Source organism: Magnolia sinica, chromosome 17 (assembly GCF_029962835.1).
Source record: "Magnolia sinica isolate HGM2019 chromosome 17, MsV1, whole genome shotgun sequence".
NCBI classification, from domain to species: Eukaryota; Viridiplantae; Streptophyta; class Magnoliopsida; order Magnoliales; family Magnoliaceae; genus Magnolia; species Magnolia sinica.
Window position 1 is genome coordinate 35,751,125 of NC_080589.1, and position 23,915 is coordinate 35,775,039.

The 23,915-nt window shown below is 38.2% G+C and overlaps 1 protein-coding gene across 4 annotated transcripts in view; it reads right to left on the bottom strand.

Annotated features, from left to right (window-relative positions):
• Positions 1-406: 406 nt before the first annotated feature.
• The window catches only part of LOC131231716 (long chain acyl-CoA synthetase 6, peroxisomal-like), a 127,379-nt gene continuing 103,870 nt past the window's right edge, over positions 407-23,915 (bottom strand). For 3 of the 4 annotated variants that reach the window (XM_058228014.1, XM_058228013.1, XM_058228012.1), the window contains 4 exons: positions 3,742-3,845; positions 3,564-3,649; positions 1,403-1,489; positions 407-1,260 (listed from right to left, as the gene is read on the bottom strand). In XM_058228014.1, coding sequence (XP_058083997.1) covers positions 1,156-1,260; positions 1,403-1,489; positions 3,564-3,649; positions 3,742-3,845 — 382 coding nt within the window. In that variant the 3' untranslated portion in view covers positions 407-1,155. The remainder of the gene's footprint in view (positions 1,261-1,402; positions 1,490-3,563; positions 3,650-3,741; positions 3,846-23,915) is intronic. The other variant, XM_058228015.1, reaches the window with a different exon arrangement.

Below are 23,915 nucleotides of genomic sequence, written 5' to 3' on the forward strand. Positions count from 1 at the left end.
AAAATTAGGCTTATATTCGATGTCATCAAGTTGTCTTCGATGACATCGAAGACGATTCGATGGCACCATGCCATCGAACATGGCTGATTTTCAGATTGAAATTTTTACTCCAATATCCACTTACCTAAACGTTTTGCATACTCAACAAAGGTTCTACCTGGATGTATTTGGTCAAGTATGGGCTATGTTTTGAGGGTTTTAAGTGTGAGGTTTGGCTAGGTTTATGAGGCTAGTTTCCCTTATCTTGTACTTGAGGTTGCCAACCTATAGAGTCTTTAGTCTTAATTTTTCTTTGGGGCTCGCTTGAATTTAAAACTTAGAATTCACGTTAATTGACAAACAAGGGCACTTTCAATAGAATCATACTAATTGGAGGGTCAAACTGTCCAAACAACAACAACAATAATAATGGTTAAAATCATCCAACAACTCTGACTTCCATTATGCTCCATTTGCAATGGGGCGCATGATTTTGACAGTTAATTTGCATGCATGCATGAATGTACATCAGATTACATCAGATGAGAAGAGTCTAAAAAATCCCCGGAGAAACAGCAAACAAGATAAAGTTTGTTGGTTCAGATAATCCATTGGCTGTTGCAATTAGGGACCCACAAGATACAGCAGGCCTCGGCTTCAGCCAGTCAGATTTGCAGTCTACCACATTATGAATTGTTAAGCATCTCCATAACAAAATTACCAACATCATTTTACTATTGAAATGGTAGAATAATAACTATTTCTAGAAATATCTGCACTACATTTTCTGGTGATCAGGTAATGGGCAATTCGACAGCGGCAATATTGGGTAATTAACATGGAGGACCTCAGATCTTCCATCTTACTTTTTGTGAATTTATTCAGAAATAGGCCTTGCACTCCCAGCAACAAGGAGAATGACTTTATTCCTATCTTCTAGCATCATGCTCTTTCCTCAGCTACAGTGACATCACAGGTAAGTAATCTGAAAGCATCCACAACTGCCCAGTTTCCCAAGTTTACAATGCCGCTTTCTGTGGTGCTGGATCCGATTTAGACAGCTCAGCATACATATCTGATATTTCTTTCGCAAAATAAGCCTTTGCTTGCGACCTCTTTATCTGTGGAAAGGGGAAAAAAGGTGAAAGCTATTCTTTGCAATTTTCATTCTCAAGGTCAGAACAGGTTACTTGCCTTGAATGTCGGAGTGAGGAGACCGTTCTCCAAAGTGAATGGTTCTGGCACTAAAGTTACAGCTTTTGCAAATTCGAAACCTCTCAACTGCATTTCGTAGAGAAATAAAATAAAATAAAATGAGAGAGAGAGAGAGAGAGAGAGCCGGGGGGGGGGGGGGGGGGGGGGGTGTTTGTTTGTTCATATGGGTGGCATTTTACATGATAGGGTGTGATGAGAAAGAGGTTACCTGAGCTTCCCTTCCGATGCCATCCATGTCAGCCAAGACTGCTATCCTTGCTCTTGGGTCATTGCAGAGCTGTTTTATATCTTCATACTGCAGAAATGTACCCAACATTACTTTTTACCAATATTTAGAGCATGAATTGTCTCAAAAAGCACAAATAAGCACAAAAATGCATGAGGTGCTCAAAAAAGAAAAATAAATAAATGTAACCACAGTTTGCACAGGCATGCCTAGACAACTATTCACTTCACAAACATGCTGAATTGTTGTATGTGTATATCGAGCATGGGTAACAATGATGGTAGATTTGCACATGACTTTCAGACCAGTCAAGTATCATTTCAAGGTGAGCAGTCTGTAGTAAGACAACCGCAACTGTCTGCAGGTGCATGCATGTACAAACAGCCACACAATGGATAGGTCAAACATGTTTTTCTTTTTGGTTGATGACAATGGTTAAAACCAATGCATTATGATTCTATATTCTGCTCTTTCTGCAAATGCCAATGCTGCACATGCATGCCAGATCTGCATAGGTCAGCAGGTTGGTCCCACACAATTAATGTGGCATGCCATGGGACGGACCTAGTAGATGTATGTGATCTGTATGGTATCAGGGATGAACTTGATACAGATAGTAGAACCAGGTATTCAAAGACACTTGTGGGAAATGTGTTAACCTAATCTTTTTTTTCTTTTTTTTTTGAGCGATAAGAACAAAATTTTATTGAGAGAAAGGCTGAAGCCAGAATGAACAAAATAGAAAAGAAATTAAACATCCACCGAAGAGCTTTTATAGCTCAGCCCAATTGGCCGGAAACTGAAGAATGGCCTTCGCGACCACTGCCCATTCTATTACATGTAATTTCGCTGCGCTACTGAGCAATTTCTGAAAGTTTTGTTATTCCTTTCCAACTACAAGAACCATAAACCCGCCAGCAAAGCAAGTCTCCACACTTTCTGGCCCGCATTCCTTATAATGCTTTCGTGCCGCATAAAGAAGAATTGACCAATAGAACTTGGTGAGACCTACATTGTTCCAAAGAGGTTAAAGAACTGTCTAGCAAAACCACAATGAATGAATAGGCGATCCACTGATTTCTCATCCTGAAAGCACATCATGCAAACATTTGGAAGAATGATATTTCTTTTCCTTAGATTATCAACCATCAGAACCTTGATGCACCCTACTAGCCAATCAAAAGCCGCAACCTTTGAGGGCACACCATAACGCCGAACTAATGCAGATGGGCTTATCCCACTATTTGTATCACCTCCCTCCAAACACTTATTGAAGGATCTAACCAAAAATCTTTTGGATCTATCTTTTAGCCACGCCATTGAGTCCGACTCTGAAAGCACCGGCCTCACCTTTTCGAGCATGGCCATCAATCCGACTAGCTCCTCAATCTCATCATCAACTATATTCCTTTTGCAATGCCGAGTCCAGATATATACCTTCCCGAGGAATGAGTAGCAACTAGCCACTACCATCCCCTCTCTCACTGCAAGCCTAGCTAACCTTAGAAATATCTCCCCCAATTTTTTATTCCCCACCCAAACGGCTACCCACAACTTGATTTTCCACCCATTCCCTAAAGAAAAACCAACTCCTTCCCACAACTTATTCCTTATCCGAGTTACTGCTTTCCACACCAAGGAAGACTAATGTTACGAAGTGGGCCGAGTCCACCATCCCACTTCATCAGCCCCACTGTTTTTCAAAAAAGGCAAACATTTAGAAGTTTGTGTTAAACTTTCATAATAGGAAAACAAAGACAATAGCATGTCAAATATTACATGTAAAAAACCACGAAAGTAAATAGCATGTTGCAAATGGGATAGCTGTGTCTATATCCACATCTTTTTTGTGTGCTTTTCAGAAATGGAGAGTCGCATATCAATTCTGGTATCTATGTCTGTATCTATAAGCAAGGGTGGTATGGCCAGAAAATCAGGCCGGTGCAGTCATACAGTATAGTCCATATGTGTGTGCCAAAAGTGGAACATTGGCTACCCCCCTCGCATCCACATGTGAAAATGAAATCAGGTTGAGAAATGTGTGGCAATGTTGCATCCACATGTGAAAATGAAATCAGGTAGAGAAATGTGTAGAAATGTTGCATCCACGTCTGAAAATGAAATCAGGTAGAGAAAGATACACCTGGATGCCTTGAGATGCAGCCCAAGCCTCCAAAGTATCTTGGTCAACTGAGACAATTGCTACTAAACTGGAATTTAAGCTGTCACCTTCCAACACAAAAATAGGGGAAAAAAGCAGAGTTAATAATGCAAACCTCAGTGAGAAGTTTAAATTCATTACAGAATACCGGAGTCCGTACCATATATAAAACACTGGGTAATAAATTTGCACTTGGCATAAACATTCTCGATCTTCTCAGGTGCAATGTACTCGCCCTGTGCCAACTTAAAAATGTTCTTTTTCCTGACAAAAATTCAGACAGTAAGACCTTTTCTAATTTAAGATATTAGCTCATAGATGGTATTGGATAAGGCATTGGCCATTTGCTCTGTGGAACTCCAAGCCAGCATGTTTAAACCTTTTGTACGCAGATACTTCAAAAAAGAAAACATACATGTATTGTACCTAGTGTTTCAAATAGCGCCCGTAGCGTAGTGGTAGCGTACGCTACGTAGCGTCACGTGGCTGTAGCACTACGTAGCGTCCCAAATAGCGTAAATCCGTACGCTACAGCTACATAGCACGTAGCGTCCGTAGCGTAAGCTACAATGTATTTTTTTACTCTTTTATTTTATTTTTTTATTTTTTTCACGTTTTCTTTGTTTCTAATGTTGAGGAATGTGACACTTGTATTGTACTTGATACTTTTAACCTATGGGATTTTTATTTCTTTTCATAATTGTGACTTGTGGTTTCAATTAGACATTATTAATTAAAGTGGTTTGCTTAGAAAGTTGTTGATGTGATAATTATTTGATTTGGCTTATATATGTGGATTGGCTTTTGATAAATGATAACTAATAACTTTTTTGAACATGCTTATAATTGATAAAATGAATCATCTTTTAGGCATTTTTATATTTTTTTTCCTTTTTTTTTTTTCCTATTTATTATATTTGTCCTAATTTTTTAATTAAAAAATAGAAGTATCGTGTAGCTTACGCTACACGCTACATATTTACACTACACGCTACAGAGGGCTGAGTGCTACGCATCACGCTACCGCTATTTAAAACACTGATCGTACCATGTTTCGCACCATAAAATGTAAAATCTAGATGGACGGTGCATCCTTGTTGTATTCAATGTTTTAAATATCGTTATCTCGTAAAGTATCGCACCCTTAGGATATGGATAAATATCGGTTATTGCATGGGATATATCGGTTGTATCGCGTAATGTATCGCTGATATTGGGAATCATGGGAACATTGGGAAATTGGTCGAAGTTTTCAATGAAACTTCAGGGATTATTGAAAAGACATCAATACACACTTAGAAATCAAAACATTACAAAAAAGTACACATAATAGGGGTTTCCCTTTGTATGGGGTCCTAATATATGTGCTTTCCAATTGAACTGATGCAAGTATATTCATATAATTTATAATCGTAAGAAGACACGTATGGAAACACAAGTAATGCATTCAAAAGCAAAAGAAGAATCACTAGATCAGGTTACATCTTAAATTTTGTGTTTGGATATAAAGATTGCAACTGATTTGTGAGATACAAAGATTGCAACAGATTTGTGAGAAATTGAGAAATTTTATTTTTTCTCAATTTTCCGCAACTTGGCCCATCTCCCCCAATTCTCAAAATCGAAGTTCCAAATCCATGATTTTTCATGGAAAACATGAAAAATCATAGATTTGTAACCATTTGACACTAGTTTAACATGATTTACAACAAAAACATGGATCGAAAATTGAAAATGCTCACTGGATCGAATAGGTGGGATATATCAGCACTACCTATGCGTTTCATATCGCATAGGTGGGATACAAGATATACCGTGGGATATATCGGCTGATATCGTCGATATTTAAAACACTGGTTGTATTTGGGTATCATAGGTTAAACATGCAGGAATCAGGAGCCTGCAAGTGAAGAAGAAACAGTTGAAATGAGAATCTTCAACTTAAATTTTTGCAATCTCATTACTTTTTTCCCCCTTTCACAGGATAAAGGAGAAATGCAACACAAAGACTACCCAATACGTCACTCATCATTAGTCTTATATAAATTTATCACTTTTCTCAACCAAAAGTAGATACAAGCAACACTTCAATTCATGTCAAAGAACATGCAAAAGCATGTAATTTGGATGCATTACCACAAATTAGAATGATCTTAGTTGCTAAAAGCAACTACAGATTATCCTCCATTTTCTTTATGAGTCACGTGTGCAGTGCCCTTTTCTTAGTTCTAAGCACATGCTTTCAATGCTAACCTCATATGCATTGATATCTGTGTAATTTAGACACTGACACAAGGTTTTTTTTTTAAAAAACATTACTTGAAAAAGTCTAACAAGTAGAAACATATGACATTATTGAAAGATATAGAAATAGGTGAATTTAAGCACAAAATGCACCATCACCAGCATCATAGGCTTGTCTAGGCTATTTTATGATTAGCTTTACAAATCATGTTTTCCGAATCAAAATAGGAATTGTCAAGGTCGCTGGGAAAAGCATTCAACAACCGGCCATCTACCTGACATCAACCTTCCTTTAGCAGTCATGGGACCAGCTAGTGCATCAGAGTCACTACCCATTCAAACTTTTAGAAACACAAAAAAAGAAGCCGATTGTATAAAAGAGTGACAAAAGAGGTCTCCTTGGGAAATCAAAAGTTGGGAAAGGCACAGACAAAGAAATGTGATGGTGGGATGCGAAGTACAATGGGCATTTAGCCAAAAAAAAAAAAAAGTTCAGTTATAAAGAGTAGCAGAGAAGTAGAAATATGGAAAACATCATAATATATAAAAATGATAAAAAAATAATAATAGTAAAGAAAAGAAAGAAGCAATTAATACAACAAAGTATAAAGCATTGAATAAATCATATTATAGATTAGGCACTAGAGGGGGAAATAAATATCTATAAACTTGCAAAAGTGAGGGAGAGAAAAATTAGAGAATGCATGAAACCACATTAGATGCTTCAAAGATGAGGATCACAAGGACTTGGTAGAAAGACAATGATATCAGGGAGACATGGAAGATAGATGTGTGCATATGTGTGTGGGTGTGCATGTGTGTGCCTGCGTGGGCATGTGGGTGCGCATGCAGCTTCAACATGGATGAGAAAAGGAAAAGTTGTAGGGACAGACAATACACCTATAGAAAGCGTAGAAGATCTTGCTGAAATCAGAATAGTTTGGCTAACTAGTCATGTCAATAAACTTTTGCAGGCAAAGGCAAAGCCTGAGACTGCAGGAGAAGTTCAAGAGAGGGTGGTGGAACAAAGATTAAGATGAGAAACAAACCATATTAGCAAATCAATTTGAGGCAAGGATTTAGTTCAAATTGATGGTGAAGAGATTCCTATAAGCAACGTGCTTCATTACCTTGGCTCTACTATCAGGCAATTGTATGAAGAAAATTCAATGATACGAATTTTAGTGAGACTGCTGTGTAGTGAATATAGTAATTTAGTTATGCTAATTGCCAGTCTAAGATACACAATTATATTGTATTTTAGGTCCTAGAAAGCTTCCCGCAAGAAGTAAAGAAAAGGGGAAAAACAAGGAGAGGTAAAGAAAAGGGGAAAAAAAGGAGAGGAGGTTAAAGAGGAAGAATTTCTTTCATCCGATTCCGAAGAGGAAGATGAAGACAATATTGTACTTCATGAATGATGATAATGCTACCACCAATGACAAGAGGGAAGGAAGGATGAATGTAGATTGAAGAGGGGAATGGATAACTCTTTGGTCATTTTGTTTCCTTTCGAAATGATACTAAAAAATTATAAAAATGATTAGAATGAGTTGAACTTTATTATTGAGTGACAATGACACACTTTAAAAAAATAATAATAATAAGGATAAGCCTAACCTTCTTCTTTTTTCTTTTTTCTTTTTTTTCCATAAATCTCCTTTTTTTTTTCAAAAGGAATCTCATTTCTATAGATAGATTCGGGCAGCCCGATCAACAAAAATAGAAAGGGCCACCTATCATAAGAAAGAAAAATAACAAAAAAATAAGAACAAAAAAAAAAAAAAAAAAAGATGATCACACCTCCCTCATGTAACCCAGACTCGCTATATCCAAAAAAATTAGACCCCTAGTGGATCTAGGTAGCGAGGCCTGAGTCTGGAAGAAAGTACTGGTCTGAGTCGCACTACCCCTCCGTGCTAGGTCATCTGCCACCGCATTTGCCTCCCTTGGGGTATGAGCGGAAGTGACCTTTAAAACTCCCAATAGCGCCTTAACCATCGCCTTCCAGTAGCAAATGGACCATGCTGCTACCAAGTCCTTGGAGAGAATCGTAACTATGGATTTTGAGTCACTCGCCACCTCAACCTTAGAGAAACTCAAATCGGCGCACCAAGATAGGCCCTCCCAGATCGCCTTGAATTCGACGTGGGTATTGGAGCCTAAACCATAGGTTGAAGAGAAGGCGAACAAAAAATTGCCCTCGCTGCATCTACCCACGCCGCCTCCCCCAGAAGGGCCTGGGTTACCAATGGAAGAACCATCGACATTAATTTTTATTCAGTCTCTTCTTGGTCTAATCCATTTCACTACTTGGGTCCTCTTTCAAATCAAGCTTGCCTTGTCTAAACCTAAGTATGTGAGTGAGATAGCCGAGGAACGTTTAACAACCTTGGGGAGATGAAGGGAAGGGGCAATCCTCGAGATCCAGTGGTGGACCTTGGCAATCACCTTGTCTGCGTGGAACATGTTGTTGTCGGAGGGCGCGCTATTCCTAGCTAGCTAGATTTCCCAGAAGATGAACATGGGGGTAATGCCCCTCAAAATGTTTAACTGGTCCGTTTAGGCAGCAACCACCCACCACCTGGCTGCTCTGCTAGCAGTTGAGTCATGTGTTGTAACGAGGATGTTGAACAGGGGCTGAAAGTGCTCCCAAATCTTATTAGTTGAGCTGCCTAAAGAGAAGACGTGATCGATGGATTTGTAAGTGCTATAGTTTTTATCACTGTCTGTTGTCAAATTTGTGGTGCCAAAATTATTGTTATGTTATATATATATATATATATATAACTTGCATATGTGAAGCTCTCTCAAGGATCAACGTTCATGAACAAGCTAAGCTCACAACAAGCAATGCTCACAAGACAAGACTCAAGCTGCAAGACTTCAAGAATAGTACAAAGCAGTTGGTAAAGATCTCAAGACCCTTTCAAGATTAAGCTACATCAAGGTCAAGACTTCAAGACTGATACTTCAAGGTCACTTGTTCCTAATGTTTCAATGTCCATACTTCATGATTGAGGTTTGATTGACCATAGGTTGACCTTAGAAGTAGGTCATTTAGGATACATAAACCGAATGTTTATTTTACATGTGATTGGTCTGTTCTTCGACTAATCCTAGTCTTCTTCGACTAGTCCTAGACTTGCTTCAACCAATCTAAGAAATTCCTCGATCCGTGAGTTTGTTACAAATTCGGGATGAAATCATTAGGCTTCGACTAGTCCAGAATCTTCGACCCGTAGGAATAGGTCGACCGCATCTTCGATCACCGAACTTCTTCGACTCAAATTCCAAAGGAAGTTATTCAGACCTACGACTCCGAAGGAAACCTACGACTCGTAGGTGACCTACTACGACCAGGCGTAGAACGGTCAGAGCATATCCCGGATTTTTCAAATATCTGTTGGCTTGACTAGTCGAAGAGCTCTCTGCGAAAACACGATCTTCTCACCTATAAATAGAGCACGAATCTCGGAAGAAATCATCAAATTAATTAATCTATTCAAGCCAATCTTCGTCGAACTTCGAGAGATAATTCTGTGCTAAGTGGGCTTATTTAATATTCTCTTTCCTTAGCTTTATTTTAATTGATTTTGTTTCTTTATTCCAATCGATTTGATAAGAGGAATTATTATTCCCTTTCTTTGGAATCAAAATCAATTAAGGCAAGCCCTATTTGGTTTAATTTAAAATCTATTAGAATTAGAACCATTGTAATTGAGTACTGGACATTGAACTTGGACATTCAATCATCTACTTTGATTTGGTTCTACCGGGCTGCTACAACGAAGGAGATAATCAGGTATTTTACATTTAATTGTAAATTCCTTTTTGTTTTGGTTTCTTTCAAGATTTGCTAGAAAAATCTTGTTGTATTGGTTATCCGAGGAGAGCCAGGAAAACTCGAAGGGGGTTTTTTTAATTGTGTAAGCCCACAACAAAGACACAATTGTAAGGTTTTGGGTGAACCGGAAAACCTATTTTGTTAGTAAACGCTAATATCCCCCGTGTGAGGATATTAGGAGTGGAGTAGCATTTTGTGTGGCTGTTGTTTAACAGTTGGTGAACACTAATCCCTTGTGTTGTGGTTGAATGATTTATACTTCTGATCTTTAATTATTCTTTTGTGGGTGTATGTATGGTGGTGAATGTTGTAATCATTTAATTCAAGCATTGTGGAATGTTGTAATAGTTTAGAATTTATTTTTATTCCTTTATCGCTTGATTTTCAATTTCATTTGAAAGTTGTTCAAGCTTGCCCCGCCATTTTTATGGTGTATGGCTGTCCCTAGAACAATACATTTGTGATTGCTATTTATTTCAATTTAGTTTGTATTTATTTTTGTATTCCTCTTCGGTTTGAGACTTGATACAAAGATCTTTCTAGAAATAAGGTTGTCCTACCATAAACTCTGGTTTTTGGTGTAAGGTTGTCCTTAGAACAACATTTGTATCAACCTCTCAAGATCTGAATTTTGAGGTTATTTTACTTTCCTGCATTGTGATTTACTTTGGCTATCATATTCATTTTAAATTCCGCTGTTATAAGTTTTATTTGGCATTGTCCTATTCACCCCCCCTCTAGGACATATAGCTTGGCCTTTTCAAGTGGTATCAGAGCCTAATAGCTCCTTTTTAATTCTTGGATTTAATTCCTGAGCTAACGATTTAAGCTATTTAAGATGTCAAATTTTGATAGCCTTTCAGTCACAAGGCCTCCACCCTTTGATGGCTCCAACTATGCCTATTGGAAAGCCAGAATGAGGATCTTCCTCAAATCAATGGATGAAAATGTGTGGCAAGCCACAGTGACTGAATGGAATCCTCCTATCATGGAAGTTACTGGGGTTGATGGTTCAAAATCAATGAAAGTCACACCATATTACCAATGGACCACCCTTCAGAAAAGTGAGAGTAGTGCAAATGCTAAAGCACTAAATGCAATTACTTGCGCACTATCACCGGATGAGTTCAAAAGAATCATTTCCTGTGATACTGCAAAGCAAGCTTGGGATATATTAGAAATGACACACGAGGGTACTACAATTGTCAAAAAATCTAAAGTCCAACTCCTCACAACCAGATTTGAAGAAATTCATATGGAGGAAAATGAAATGTTTATGGACTTTTACACTAGATTGAATGACATTGTAAACTCAATGTAGGGTCTTGGCGATAAAATCCCAGAAAGTAAAGTGTGTGCAAAATACTACGCTCACTTCCTGAACAGTTCAATTCTAAAGTAACCGCGATCCAGGAACTTCGTGATACGGATAATATGAGGGTAGAAGAACTAGTTGGTTCACTACAAACCTACGAGTTAAACTTTAAAGCTCCTAAAGGTAAATCTATCGCACTAAAATCTTCTAAATGTAATTCAAAAGAAAATTCAGAAGATGATATGGCTCTTTTAGCTAAAAAATTTTACAAGATTTTCAAAAGCAAGAAAAGGGTTGATTTTCAAAAATCAAATGATAAAAAGAAGTTTAGACCCAAATTTCGAAAATCTTTGAAAGATAGTCAATGTTACAACTGTCAAGAATATGGGCACTTAGCAAATAAATGTCCTAAAAGGGACAAACCCAAGAAGAAGGGTATGTTGGCTACATGGGATGAATCATCTGATTCTGAAGGTTCTTCTGAATCAGAAGATTCTGAAACTGAGTCGGGCAATGAGATTAAAGCTCTTATGACTCTAGCCAAATTCACATTTTCAGATAATGACTCTACAAGTGAAGAAAATCTGAATAGTGAATGTGAAAATGAAGATGATCTTCAAGATGCTTACAATGCCCTATATAAGGAAAGTTGTAAAATTGCTGTCAAACTTAAACTTCAAAAAGAAAAGTTTTCTAAACTCAAAAATTGTTTTGAATCACTTGTCTTAGAAAAATCACAAATTTCAGATTGTTTTGAAAAATCAAAATGCGATTTGGAATTCAAAAACTCACTAATTGTTGATTTAAAATCTGAAATTGAGAAACTTAAAATTGAAGTATTTCTCTCTTGAGTTTAAAGGACACATGGAAATATGCCCAAGGTGATCCAAAGTTAGAGAAACTTTTATCCGGATCTAGAAAATGTGGCGATCGATCCGGGTTGGGCTATGATATAAATTGATCTCCTAAACAAATGTATACTCCTCCTATGTTTGTTAAAGGAGAGTCCTCAAACTCAAAAGGGAAAAATACTTATCAAGATTTTTCTAAAAATTCAAAAACTTTTCAAAACCTAGAGAAGCAGCCAAGTCAACTTTAATCAGAAATGAAATCCACTAGCTGAAAAGATAGTTGATTTACTCAAGGAGCTCTTAAAATCTAACTCTATAGGTCATTCCTACAAATATGCACAAAAGAAGACCAACTATGTTCCTAAACCCAAAACAGTTATGAAATGGGTTCCTAAAGTTACCTGCTTAGTTGCTCACACTGCTTTCAAAGCAACAAGTCATTCAAAGTGGTACCTAGACAGTGGATGCTCCAGGCATATGACAGGTGACAAAGCTTTATTCACCGATCTGAAAGATATGACTGATGGTTCAGTCACATTTGGTGATGGTAGCAACTGCAAGATAATAGGCCAAGGTACGGTTCAACTTTTTAATCTTCCGGTGTTTAAAAATGTTTTATACGTTGAAGGCCTAAAACATAACTTGCTTAGTATATCACAAATATGTGATAATAACCATAATGTTCGGTTTTCTAATCAAAGCTGTGAGATTCTAAACAAAAAGTGTTCTATAATATTAACTGGACGTAGAACTTCTGAAAATTGTTATATTATTAGTGAATCCAGCTCATCTAATCAAACATGTTACATGGTCCATACAGACGAGACCGATTTATGGCACAAACGTCTTGGACATGTACATTATCGAAATTTATATAGATTGATCAAAGGAGAACTTGTAAGAGGTTTACCCAAACTTCAGAAATTAGATAAAATATGTGGTGAGTGCCAGATAGGCAAATAAACAAAGAACTCACACAAAAAGGTGAATTCAAATACCACATCAAGACCACTCGAACTTCTCCACATGGATTTGATAGGACCTACCAGAACGGAAAGTCATGGTGGTAAAAAGTATATCCTGGTAATAGTTGATGACTTTACCAGATTTACTTGGGTAGTCTTCTTAAGGGATAAATCTGAAACCCTTAAAGAAGTAAGAAAAGTTCTCAAAAGGATTCAAACTGAAAAATCTTCTCAAATCAGTAAAATTCGTAGTGATCATGGATCTGAATTTGAGAATAGCAATTTTGAGAAGTTCTGTATCGACCAAGGAATATTACATGAATTCTCTACTCCCAAAACTCCACAACAAAATGGAATTGTTGAAAGAAAGAATAGGGTGCTTCAAGAAATGGCTAATGTCATGTTGAATAGCATGAAGCTCTCTAAAAATCTTTGGGCTGAAGCAGTCAACACAGCTTGCTATATTATTAACCGAGTCTACACTAGAAAAGATAATAATAAAACGGCTTACGAATTGTGGTTCAATAAAAAGCCTACTGTTAAATACTTTCGAGTTTTTGGCAGCAAGTGCTATATTTTACGTGATTGTGAAAATTTGGGAAAATTCGATACGAAGAGTGATGAAGGTATTTTTCTAGGATATTCTTTAAACAGTCGAGCTTATAGAGTTCTGAACAAAAGGACTGGTGTGATTCAAGAATCCATTAATGTTGTCATTGATGATCACTTAAACACACCAATTTCTAATTCAGATAATGATGAAGTACTAATCATTGATAAACCCGATACTTCATCAAATCAGACTGATTCTGAGTTGAGGACTGTTAAAGATCATCCAACCACACAAATTCTTGGAAACCCTCTCACCGGTGTTCGCACTCGTAGACAACTTGAGGATATATGTAATTATGTATGTTTTACATCCCAAATTGAACCATCTAACGTAAAAGAAGCTCTTGCTGATGAGAACTGGATTGTTGCGATGCAAGATGAACTCAACCAATTCGTAAGAAATGATGTTTGGTATCTCGTACCAAGACCTAAAGATAAACACATCATTGGAACAAAATGGATTTTTAAAAATAAGTCTGACGAATGTGGAAATATAATTAGAAACAAGGCTAGACTAGTGGTACAAGGTTATACTCAAATTGAAGGGATTGATTTTGATGAAACCTTTCCACCAGTAGCACGTCTTGAATCTATCAGACTATTTATATCCATTGCATGTTTTAAAAAGATAAAGATCTATCAGATGGATGTGAAAAGTGCTTTTCTAAATGGCGATTTACATGAAGAAGTCTATGTTGAATAACCAATGGGATTTGAAGATTCCAAAAATACTGATCATGTATATCAGCTTAAAAAGGCACTTTATGTATTAAAACAAGCACCTAGGGCATGGTATGAGAAACTAACGAAATTTCTTCTAAGTCATAATTTTTAAATGAGATCTGTTGATAAAACTCTGTTTGTTAAAAAACATAATGATCATATCTTAATGGTACAGATTTATGTTGATGATATCATTTATGGATCAACTTGTACTGACTTGACTACTGAGTTTGCAGATTTGATGAAATCACAGTTCGAAATGAGCATGGTTGGGGAATTGACTTATTTCCTTGGATTGCAAGTAAAGCAACAATCTGAAGGAATATACATTTCTCAATCTAAGTATGCCTTGAACCTAATCAAGAGATTTGGATTTGAAAATGGCAAAAATTTTGATACTCCTATGAGTACTACCCTGAAACTATCAAAAGACTCTGATGGTAAAAATGTTGACTCAAAACTTTATCGGAGTATGATTGGTAGTTTGTTATATTTAACTGCTAGTAGACCTGATATTTCTCTAAGTGTTGGTATTTGCGCAAGATATCAATCTGATGCAAAAGAATCTCACTTGATTGCTGTCAAGCGAATTATTAGATATGTCGCAATATTGTAAATCTTGGTCTCTGGTATCCTCATGAAACTAATGTCCAATTAGTTGGGTAGTGATGCATTTGGGTAATCTAGATGATAGAAAATCAACCGGTGGTGGTTGTTTTTACATTGGAAATTGTCTAGTTTCCTGGTTTAGTAAGAAACAAAATTCTATATCACTTTCAACAACTGAGTATATCGCAGCTGGTAATGCATGTACACAGCTTGTTTGGATGCAACGAATGCTAAGTGATTATGGAATTAAACAGATTCTATGTTATTACATTGTGATAATTCCAGTGCGATAAATATTTCAAAAAATCCTATTCAGCATTCTCGTACTAAGCACATTGACATTAGATTTCATTATATAAGGGAATTAGTAGAAGAAAAAGTTATATCTCTAGAATATATTCCTACTGAAGATCAACGTGCTGACATTTTCACAAAACCTCTCGATAAAAGCAGGTTCAAAAAGATGAAATTTGATCTTGGCATGTGCATTTTAAATTGATTATTTATGCCTACTTGTATTATAGTGTATATATTTGATAGATTGAATTCCAATTTTTGTATAATTTGCAAGAAATATGAAATTACATGAATTTTTGAACCATCTGATGTTGATGCACGTCTGAGTGCATTAGAGGGTAAAGTTGAGAATCTAAATGTAAAGTTGGAAAACATGTTTGTTGCTCATGATTTGCAATTCAAGTACATGCGCAAATATCTCAGCGCTTGAACAAAGGCATGCACCAACTTGATCTCTCTATTCTGCTCCTTCATCAAGTTCTAGATCTGAGTAGTTTTTATAAGACTTTTTGTCTGTAATAACTTTATAACTTAGCACTTGGCTGATTTTGAGTTGGATGCTATTTATGTTTTATGATGGATATTTATTCTATGTGATGCTATGCTGAGTATCTCTATCATTCTTTTGCTATACTCTCTTACCTCCTCATGTTTACTCTCATGAATTCCTTTATTTAGTTCTCCTTTGTCATATTGTGACAAAAGGGGGGAGAATGGTTTGTTCTTAATGTGATGTGAGAGGAGTAGCATTGGTTATGTTACTCGGGGGAAGTAAGGAGGAGCATTGGTTATGTTACTCGTAGCATTGGTTATGTTACTCGGGGGAAGCAAGGGAAGTATATGTTTGATCTTGTTGAATGAAAATGGTTGAATGTTGAAACTGGTTGAATGTTGAATATTGAATATTGATTTGCAGGTATTAACCAGTTGTTTTACTTTTGTTTATCTTGGTTATGTGTTTTGTCACTAATTTGACAAAGGGGGAGATTGTAAGTGCTATAGTTTTTATCCCTGTCTGTTATCAAATTTGTGGTGCCAAAATCACTGTTATGTTATATATATATAACTTGCATATGTGAAGCTCTCTCAAGGATCAACATTCATGAACAAGCTAAGCTCACAACAAGCAATGCTCACAAGACAAGACTTAAGCTGCAAGACTTCAAGAATAGTACAAAGCAGTTGGTAAAGATCTCAAGACCCTTTTAAGATTAAGCTACATCAAGGTCAAGACTTCAAGACTGATACTTCAAGGTCACTCGTTCCGAAAGTTTCAATGTCCTTTACTTCTTGATTGAGGTTTGATTGACCATAGGTTGACCTTAGAAGTAGGTCATTTTGGATACATAAGTCAAATGTTATTTTTCATGTGATTGGTCTGTTCTTCGACTAGTCCTAGGTCTTCTTCGACTAGTCCTAAACTTGCTTCGACCAGTCTAAGAATTTTCTCGACCAGTCGTGAGTTTGTTACAAATTTCGGATAAAATCTGTTAGCCTTCGACTAGTCCAGAACTGTCGACCAATCGTAGACAGTGTCGATCGCATCTTCGACGATCGAACTTCTTCGACTCGAATTCCGTGAAGTTATTCAGACCTACGACTCGAAGGAAACCTACAACCGTAGGTGACCTACGACCGATCGTAGGAGAGCTTCGACCAGTCGTAGAACGGTCGAGCATATCCCGCCGGATTTTTCAAATATTCTTGTTGCTTCGACTAGTCGAAGAGCTCTCTGGAAGTCGAAAACACGATCTTCTCACCTATAAATAGAGTACTAATCAGAAGAAATCATCAAATTAATTAATCTATTCAAGCCAATCTTCGCGAACTTCTGAGAGATTTTGCGCTCCGTCTAAGCTAAGTGTGCTTATTTAATATTCTCTTTCCTTAGCTTTATTTTAATTGATTTTGTTTCTGCTATTCCAATCTGATTTGATAAGAGGAATTATTATTCCCCTTCTTTGGAATCAAAATCAATTAAGGCAAGCCCTATTAGGTTTAATTTAAAATCTATTAGAATTAGAACCATTGTAATTGAATCTTGGACATTGAACTTGGACATTCAATCATCTACTCGACTTAGTTTACCTGGCCGCTACATCGAAGGAGATAATCGTATTTTACATTTAATTGTAAATTCCTTTTGTTTTGGTTTCTTTCAAGATTTGCCGAAAAATCTTGTTGTATTGGTTATCCGAGGAGAGCCAGAAAACTCGAAGGGGGTTTTTAATTGTGTAAGCCCACGTACAAAGACACAATTGTGAAGGTTTTGGGTGAACCTGGGAAAACCTATTTTGTTAGTAAACGCTAATATCCCCTGTGTGAGGATATTAGGAGTGGAGTAGCTTTTTGTGTGGCTGTTGTTTAACAGTTGGTGAACACACAGGCGAACCACTATAAACCCTTGTGTTGTGGTTGATTGATTTATTTTTTTGATCTTTAAATTATTCTTTTGTGGGGTGTATGTATGGTGGTGAATGTTGTAATCATTTAATTCAAGCATTGTGGGAATGTTGTAATAGTTTAGAATTTATTTTCTGCTATTCCTTTATCGCTTGATTTTCAATTTCATTTGAAAGTTGTTCCAGCAAGGTTGCCCTGCCATTTTTATGGTGTATGGCTGTCCCTAGAACAATACATTTGTGATTACAAGTTATTTCAATTCAGTTTGTATTTATTTTTGTATTCCTCTTCGGTTTGAGACTTGATACAAAGATCTTTCTAGAAATAAGGTTGTCCTACCATAAACTCTATTTTTGGTGTAAGGTTGTCCTTAGAACAACGTTTGTATTAACCTCTCAAGATCTGAATTTTGAGGTTATTTTAATTTACTGCATTGTGATTTACTTTGGCTATCATATTGTGTTTAATTCCGCTGTTTTAAGTTTTATTTGTCTTATTAGTTGAGCTGCCTAAAGAGAAGACGTGATCGATGGATTCCACCTTTGGCGGAAACGGGGGAGGGCAACAAACACATTTGGATCCAACTAGATTGAGTGCTGGCCTCCACCGGTATCGCTTTATGGATAATCTTCCATGTCAGGAGCAAGATTTTAGGAGGGAGTTTGGGATGCCAAACCCATTTTGCCCAAGATTTCCTCTCTCCTACAATCTTAGTTATCTCCCAAGCCGACTTGAACTGAAATTCCCCCAAAGACGAAAGCATCCAAATTTGTTTGTCCTCTTTGGGAGAGGTACAAATTCCCTCCTCATTTATGTGGTCCAGGACCAGTTGTGGGAGGACGAGGCGAGCTCCAGCTGGGTCTCGCCAACCGCTGGGCCCAATGAAATGGCAGATGCAATTGGCATGCGTTGGAGTTGGTTGGAAACACCATTCTGAAAGCGGCCCTAACCCCGACCAGTTGTCATCCCAGAAGCTGCATTCGCCACAACCAATTATCCAGCAATAATGGTCAGCTACAACCGGGAGTTGTTTACAGATGTTCTTCCACATGGGCGATGCGTTGGTAGAGAGACTCGCACCACTTGCTTCGTCGATGTCATTCAGGTATTTAGCCTTGAAGAATTTCGCCGAGCAACTGCCTCTACCTCTGCAAGTGATGGTCCAAGCCATCTTCATTCTGAACGCTTACATTACATTCAGCAGCCTTTTGATTCCTAGCCCACCTTCATCTTTTGGGGCTGCAATGCGCTTCCAATTAAGCCAGTAGCATTTTCTATGTTCCCCGTCCCAACCCCAAAAAAAGTCAGCGCATGCTTTTTGCCTCCAAGAAGGGTAGAAGGGATGTCAATTGCAGTCATGGCATGGACCGGGATGCTGCTCAGCACGTGGTTAGTGAGAGTCGCTCGACCTACTTGGGAGAGAATCTCGCTTTTCCAACTCGAGATTCTGTACTGAAACTTCTCAACCAGCAAACGGAAATAGATCTTCTTTGATCTCCCTTTGAAGATAGGAACCCCAAGATAGGTGAACCGAGTTGTCCCCTGGTTGAAACCGAGGGTCCTTTGGGCTGACCTGACACGGGCCTCTGATTGATTAAGAGGCGAGGATGAAAAAACTCTTCCAGGTGTTAATCTTTTGGCCTGAGACTCTTTGGTATTGGACGAGGAAGGATGCGATCTGAGATAGGGAGTGGCTACCCCCATTAGCAAGGAGCAATGTGTCATCCACAAAAAGTTGGTGGGATACCGTTGGACAGTTCCTGCACGTGACAAAGGGGTGGCAGGAGCCACTGCTGATCAGACGGTTGAAGCCTCTGCTGAGAACCTTGAATGCTAGGATGAAGAGCCCCGGTGAGATGGGGTCTCCTTGTTGTAGACCTCTAGTCGAACGGAAGAAGCCATAAGATTCATCGTTGACAAGAACTGAGAACCAGGACTTGCTCCAACATTTTTCTACCAAAGTAATCCAATTCTCCCCAAAGCCGAAACAACGAAGGACAGCCTCGAGAAATCCCTAATCCAGCCTATCATAAGCCTTTTCCATGTCTAGCTTAATAAGAATATTCCCTCTAACTTTCCTATCAATATCCCTGAAGACCTCTTGCGTAAGAGCGCAATTCTCGGCTATGGACCTTGAACAAACGCCCCTTGTTCAATTGAGACTATCTTTGGCAGGAACCTGCTTAGCCCGTCTACAATAAGCTTGGAAAAAATTTTGTAAATACAATTACACAGGCTGATTGGGCAGAAATAAGAAAACTTATTTGGAGACAAAGTTTTGGGGATAAGGCATATAAGAGTCGTAGTAAATGCCCTCGGTATTGCTCCCCCTCTGAAAATGAACAGCGTTGCTTGAAAGATATCATTACCAATGATATCCCAGCAGCCTTGGAAAAAAGCACCCATAAATCCATCCGGGCCAGGAGCAACATCTAGAGGAAGGCCCTTCACCGCTACGAGGACCTCATCAATCAGCGGCACTTAGAGGTGGGGAACTTGGGCCCGATCCGGTGGATCCGACCCGACCAGACCCGACTCGGTACCGTTCCGAACAGAACTGACGATCTGATCGGGCCTGATCGATTCTGATTGTCCAAATCTAATTGAATTTCGAATCGGGTCTGGATAGTATTGTATCCGAACAGATCCGGTCTGAATACCTAGACCGAATGGGTTTGAACCGACCCGAACAGACCCGACCCGGAGCGACGTCGGGTATACTATAAATACCCTATTTTTTCACCCGAACGTTTTACCCTAGCTCGTTTTTTCCCCAAATCTCTCCCTCGTTTTTACCCTAGCTCGATTTTTTCCCCAAATTTCTCCCGCCCGAACGAGAACGTGCTCGACGCTCATCGCTCGATCGGAACCACTCCAGGCCACCTATCCTCTTCTTCTTCCTCTCCTCTTCGCTGCTGCCTGCCCGACGTCCGGGTAAGGGTCGGGGTCCTTTCTCCCTTTTTTTTTGATGGATCTTTTTCATCCATTTGCTGTGGGATATATGCAGAATCTGTGATTTTTTATTTATTTATTTTTTGGTTAGTTTATTGATTTACATGCCATTTTATTTTTTTTATTTTTTTTGCATATTTTGTTTTGGAATTTCGAGTTGATTTTTTGGGTTTTGGGTTTTTTGGGATTTTTTTTCCACATGTTCGTTTTTGTGGGGGTTGTTGGTGGTATTGGAAGATGAGGCTTTGGATTGGTTATTTTAATTTATTTTTCTGATAGAAAGGGTTTGCGTTTGAGTTGGGGATTCTTTTGGTTTCTGTATTTTGTTAGAAATTTCAACCGGATTGGATGAGGAATTATGCCATCTTAGCTTTGTAGATATTTGTACTGTCTTTGAGATATGATGATCAGTGTATTCAGTGTACAAATGCATGTCGGTGCTGATGATCAGGTTAGTCTTACCATGAGCGTGGCCGGCCCCAAAACTTTAAGCTGGTCGGCTCATCAGGTGGGCTGGATGTGCACATCTGATATAGCCATGGCCCATATAGGCCATTGGTCATATTTTTCTTTCCACAAATGTATATTTTTCTTGTGCATGTTTGAGTTGGGAGCCGCCTGATGTGTGGGCCAGCCTTGTTTTCGTGCCAAATCATCGTCATGGTGGGACCACCTGACAGGTGGTCCAGATCTTGCACATGTATGATGTTTAGAATGTACGAAGCATCATGTGCACAGTTTGTATTTCAAATGCACATCACAGGTGGACCCTACACAGATCAAGAATGTATGCGATCATACCCCATGATGTCATGACTGAAGTCTTTAATGGCGTGATTTTTAGCCAAAAGATCAGACGGTGTGACCCACTTTATAGAAAGATCTGATTTCTCAGTCATACGTTTTTCACGTTGGAACGTGTCAAATTAGCAAACCACCAAAAAGTAAGTACAAAATTGGAAAAATATGAAAATTAACTACATCTAAAATATTTTATTACAGTTGTTTTAGGCAAGTAAATCTAGAGATGTGAGGGCCACATATGGGAACAGATCCAGTGCCTTGGATATTGTGTAATGTACACGTGGCATATGCGTGATGATCTGAACTATGCATCCACTAACCAGAAATTTCCTTGTTCAAACCATCCTAACCATCAACTTTTCTAGATGAACGTATGTTGTTGATTTTTGTGTCCCAACTTCACCGCTTAAATAAGAACGTATGTTGGCCCACCAATATATCGCCTCCAGGCATCTGCACCAGCAATAGGCATTTCTGGCCCTATGCCTTACACATGGTTGGTGGGCCAGTGAATCTAGACCATCTGGTGGTTAGGTCCTGTCCACACTTGAAATCATGCTGAGTGGGTGATCCTAGCCTTGTAAATGTTGCCCTTTAACCAATGGTCAAAAAATGAAATGGTTAGCGATCAACATCGAATGGGAAAAAAGAGTCTTGAACTATTTAAGATGGTAGATGTCAGACTCAAGGGATACTTCAACAAGAAGCCAACCACTAAAGCTTTTACTACCACATAGAAGAACTGAATTTGTACTTTGAAACAGCAGTATGTACATGAACATGCAACTGTCTATTTATAGTTTTATGTGAACATGAACATGCAACTATCTATTAAATCATTACTTTATTTTTTTTCTTAAATTATTATTGTAACTTGTTAGTTTATAGTTGTGACTTGTGAGTTGTGAATGTTAATTGTAAGTTAGATAATTAGTTACCCGTTTGAGGATTTCTATGTGCCCATGCATAGATACGGTGTGTTTTTAGTGACATAGAAATCGCTCAAATTGTCTCATTTTTGGACAGTTCAAGGTTAGATGGATAGTATGCTTTCATATAATCTGTTTAAATGTTCATGCCTGATCCGCAGTCCATCTCCTCGTTCCTCTCTGGATATGTTTCTTCCATTTCGTATCTAATCCCAAATATCTTTACATTGCTTTAAATATTTGGTATCGGAATGTAACGTAAGATCAACTTATCTGGAGAGGCACGGGGAGATGCTGCTGGATTTTCGGCGTGGATGTTTAAATAAGAATATGAAAGTATTACAATCTATCCAACCTTGAATGGGTAACTAATTTAGGATTTAAATGTTACTTGTAAGTTAGATAATTAGTTACTCGTTTGAGGATTTCTATGTGGCCATACATAGATATGGTGTATTTTTGGTGGCATAGAAATCGCTCAAATTGTCCTATTTTTGGACAGTTCAAGGTTAGGTGGATAGTATGCTTTCATATAATCTATTTAAATGTTCATGCCTGATCCGCGGTCCATCTCCTTATTTCTCTCTGGATATGTTTCTTCTGTTTCGTATCCAATGTCAAATATCTTTACATTGCTTTAGATATTTGGCATCGGAATGTAACGTAAGATCAACTTATCTGGAGAGGCACGGGGAGATGCTGCCGGATTTTCGGCGTGGACGTTTAAATGGGAATATGAAAGTATTACAATCTATCCAACCTTGAATGGGTAACTAATTTAGGATTTAGTATAACTCTTTTAGCATAAGATTACTAATGCTAATATGATTTAGTATATTTCAACTATCAGATGGAAAGTGAGGGCCTTTCCAATACCCTGTCTCCGGCCCCTGGTGGTCGGTCAATTACATCACCTATAATCCTTGAAGATGAAGGATTAGGCCTTGAACATGAAGAGGTGCCCGTCGACGTCGTTGATACTAGTACCACACAGTCACATGTTGCGGGAAAATCGAAGAAGAGGTCTGCAGTGTGGGAAGATTTTGAAGAAGTAACCCTGAAGAACGACCAAGTGAAGATACAATGCAAGCACTGCAAGAGTTATTACACTAAGCAAGCAGATGGTTCGACCACAACGTTAAAGAAACATATTTCAAGGTGTCATAAAAAAGTGAGAGGTACGACAAGGCAACAAACACTTTCATTTTCACAATTTGCAGAGGGTCCGTCAGTGTCTATCTACAAGTATGACAAAGAGTCAGTGAATGAGTGGACGGCGAAGTTAATTATTATATATGAAAGACCATTTCAGTTGGTAGAGAATCCTACTTTTGTTGGACTAGGCAGATGCCTTAACCCCAAATACGAGAAGGTCTCTCGTACAACAATCAAGAGGGTGTGTATGAAGATGTATGAACGTGAGAAGGTCAAGTTGAAAGGAGAGTTGAAAACAATTTCCCAAATTAGCCTGACATCAGATTTGTGGACGGCATCCAATCAACGAAAGGGGTATATGCCCGTAACTGCTCACTATGTTGATGCTGAATGGAGGCTTTGCAAGAGAATAATAAACTTTTGTTATCTTGCGCCTCCTCATAGTGGTTTGATGATTTCAGACTGCATACACAGATGTCTTATGGAGTGGGGAATTGAGAAGAAGATCTCCACAATTACTCTAGACAATGCCTCTGCAAATGATAACGTGATAATTAATTTGCGCAACCAGTTTAAGGCCACCGGTGACCTGTATTTCGGTGGAAAGATATTTTATGTTAGGTGTTGTGCC